The following is a 3,239-nucleotide window of genomic DNA, read 5'->3' on the forward strand; positions in this document are numbered from 1 at the left end:
GGAATGTTTTGAAGTGCTTATGTTTAAGAACTTTTGCTCAGTAGCACTTTTTGTTAGAGGCACATAGAAATTTTCCTCAAAAGCTCTAGTGGTTTTGCAGATTCACTTGACAGTGCTTTCGGATAAGGAACCTATTAGTGTTTCTTGATCAGGAAGCACTACAAGTTTCTCCAAAAAGAATTTTTTTCTATTTTTGCCAAAGATTAACCGTTTTAGGCATCTAAAAATTTCTTTCAATATATCAAAAGCACATCCAAACACATACCCTTCTTGTTAGACGTGGTAGCTACAAGTCCTTAGCCTCGTACTTCTCATATCTCTCTCATTTTGGGTGTTTCTGTTAGATTGGCTTTGTAAGGAAATGAAGGAGTCAAAAGAATCCAGTTGTGAATTCCTGATACGTTGTCATTACTTTTTCCTTTTTATCTTTGGCTTTTAATAAGTACCTCATGTCATTTATTCCTGGCTCTTGTACAAGTCATGGCCAAACTTTTGGGGAATGAAAATTTTCTATTGTAGGTTGATTATCCTTTATTCTTTGTTTTCATCAATGATTTTGCTAACTGATTGCATGTAATTTGTTGAGGAAATGGTGGATTGTCCTCTCCCGCCAGCATGGTTGTTTTCATCACTTGCGCCCTTGTCTCGTAAGGTTTTTCATGAATTTTTTTTGTTTTCATCTTTCCATGATCTGTTCCAACCCACTAAAAAGAGAATTACAAGACAACTCGAATGAGAGTTCATTGATTTAAATCGATGCAATGAGTTCTATTTCATTCTTAAGGTGAAGGGCCCTTTCTGCATTGCCCTTGTCAAAGTGGTTGGCAATCAATGTCTCATATACACATAAACTTGGGGCTATTGAACGATCTTTCATGATTCCAAAATACCTTTCTGCTTCCTCCACTTTCCCACACTGGCAGAAGTTCTTTATCAAGGATGTAAAAACCAACGCTCCAGGAGAAAGCGACCCGGACTCCATCTCATAATAGAGTTTCACAACCTCCTGAATCTCACCTTTTCTCCCATACCCGTCAATCAGATGAGCGTATGTGATGCTGTCCGGCAAGAACCCTTTATCTAACGGTATGGTTAACATTGCATTTGCTTGCCCTGCATCCCCTGTTTCACATAACTTTCCGACCATCTCATTGAAGGCCGAACGACAAGGGATGAACCCGCTCTCCACCATCTTCTTCAAGTAACTCAAGCTTGCATCCACTCTTCCTGCTTTAGCGCATCCCTCAATAAGAAGATTATAGCTCTCATCAAACGGCTTCAAATCCATATTTTCCATCTCATTCATCATGCTTTGTGCTTCCTCAATTCTTCCTCCCTCACAATGTGCTCCCATAAACAAAGTATAGACAAAAGAGTTTGCTCGAAAACCTCTCTTGAGCATTTCTTCATACACCTCCCATGCTGAGCATACATCTCCTAGTTTAACTTTAGCATAAACAATCAATGAGTAAGCAATTGTATCAAGAACCATATTCTTCTGCAACATTCTCCTCAACAACATCAAACCTTCTTCAACCCTACCCTCCTCCAAAATACTAAAAACCAGACTAGTATTCACAATCACAGAAGGAGAGCACCTCTTCCCATGGATCCTGTCCAACATGTGAACGTATTTCTTCAACTTCCCTTCCTTGCACAAAGCATCAATCAAGATTTTGATTGTCCCTTCATTTGGGTAACTTCTTTTTCCAACCATATGCTCATAAATCTTCCAAACCAGAGCAGTCTGGTCAGATTTTTGAACCACGTGAAGCAGAGTGTTGTAAGTTATAAGACTTCAAACCCTAATAAAAGTAACATAATACATATTAATTATAGACTAAAATATTATATGAGATAAAGTATACATATATTTCACTTATAATATGGAGCGGGCTAGGCTCGGTTAGGCCATATCGGGCTCAAAGGGTTGGGCAATAATATATTTATGTTTTATTTAAAATATGGGTGGGCTTTAGTGGGTTAGGTTAGGGTGGCCCATATTGGGTTCAAATGGGTCGGGCCTTAAGAATAACCAATAATTCAACTGATGGAATACTCCCAAAATGTTTCCTACAAAATCTTTCGTTGTCTCTATCATTATGCATAATTCAATGAATTCCTCAAAAGATTGGAAAGTTGTGTCTTCGTTGAGTTCAAGGTGGGCTTCTTCAAAATGGAAGAACATGGGCGATGCCACCGAATATAATCCTCATAATGCTGCCTTGGTGCGCACTTTTTTATGTCTATAAAACCATGGTAGAGGTACATTTCATACCTACTTTTGTACCTACTTTTGTTTAGAGGTTGCAACAACTAGGGGTGGGCATGGGTTGGGTTGGGTTGGTTTTAGTTCCAACCCAATATATAGTGGTTTATGATTTCATGGATCCAAGGCCCGCTCATTATTAGGCCAACCCAACTCAACCCAAACTTTTTGTGATTGGGTTAGGCGGTTTGATCGAGTAAATTCAAAATTAAGCTTACTTTTAAGTTTTGGTTCCAACCCATAACCCAACATGTATATAGCGGTTTATGATTTTTTTTTATAACTCAAGACCCGCTCATTTTTAGGCCAACCCAACCCACTATGATCGGATTAGGTAGTTTGGTCAGGTTGACTCAAAATTGTGCCCACCCCTAGCAACAACCACTGTTCCAATAAGTAGGACACCACGACTTTCCACATGGTATGGTAAACTTTGTCCACAAACAATGAATACTTCTCGGCATGCAATAGGATAGCTTGAGCAACGAGATAAGGCTCAACTGGAGTAGGAAGCTCGAGGGATGATCCATCCCCACCCCATAATTCCAGACATGGGATTGGCAAGCTCGGCATTATCGATGAAATCATGGTGTTTCCGTTTTGTCGACCGAGTAGGCCATTTGAAGGAGGTTTTTTTAATCCTTTTTTAATTGAGTGCGCAGCGTGCCACTACCAACCCGCAAATGGCTTGAATTGAATGTAAGTAGATGATGCGTCCAAGATCTAACTTTAATTAAACGATTGTTTGGCTGAGCAAGGAACCTCCTCACGACCTAAGTTCTTTCACTTTCTCGAAGTCAAGGCTTTATGTGAGCAACCAAGTGATGTGGGTTGGGTGGAAATTGAGATTGATATAAAATCGTAAATCAAAGGTGCTTAAATTTAAGAGAAAATTGCATAAATGCCACATGAACTCTTAGTCATGTTCGTGATTACCACATGAACTTTCAATTTTTACTATTAACCACCT

General features: G+C 39.3%; 1 protein-coding gene across 1 annotated transcript; it reads right to left on the reverse strand.

Annotated features, from left to right (window-relative positions):
• Nucleotides 1-490: 490 nt before the first annotated feature.
• Nucleotides 491-1,798, reverse strand: LOC148292902 (uncharacterized; the record flags this gene model as incomplete). Its single annotated transcript, XM_088256122.1, has 1 exon — nucleotides 491-1,798. A coding segment is annotated over one exon (1,050 nt), but the record flags the coding sequence as incomplete, so codon positions are not given.
• Between the last annotated feature and the right edge of the window lie 1,441 nt (nucleotides 1,799-3,239).

Source organism: Prunus avium, chromosome 7 (genome assembly GCF_965620075.1).
Source record: "Prunus avium chromosome 7, drPruAviu1.hap1.1, whole genome shotgun sequence".
Classification (NCBI taxonomy): Eukaryota; Viridiplantae; Streptophyta; class Magnoliopsida; order Rosales; family Rosaceae; genus Prunus; species Prunus avium.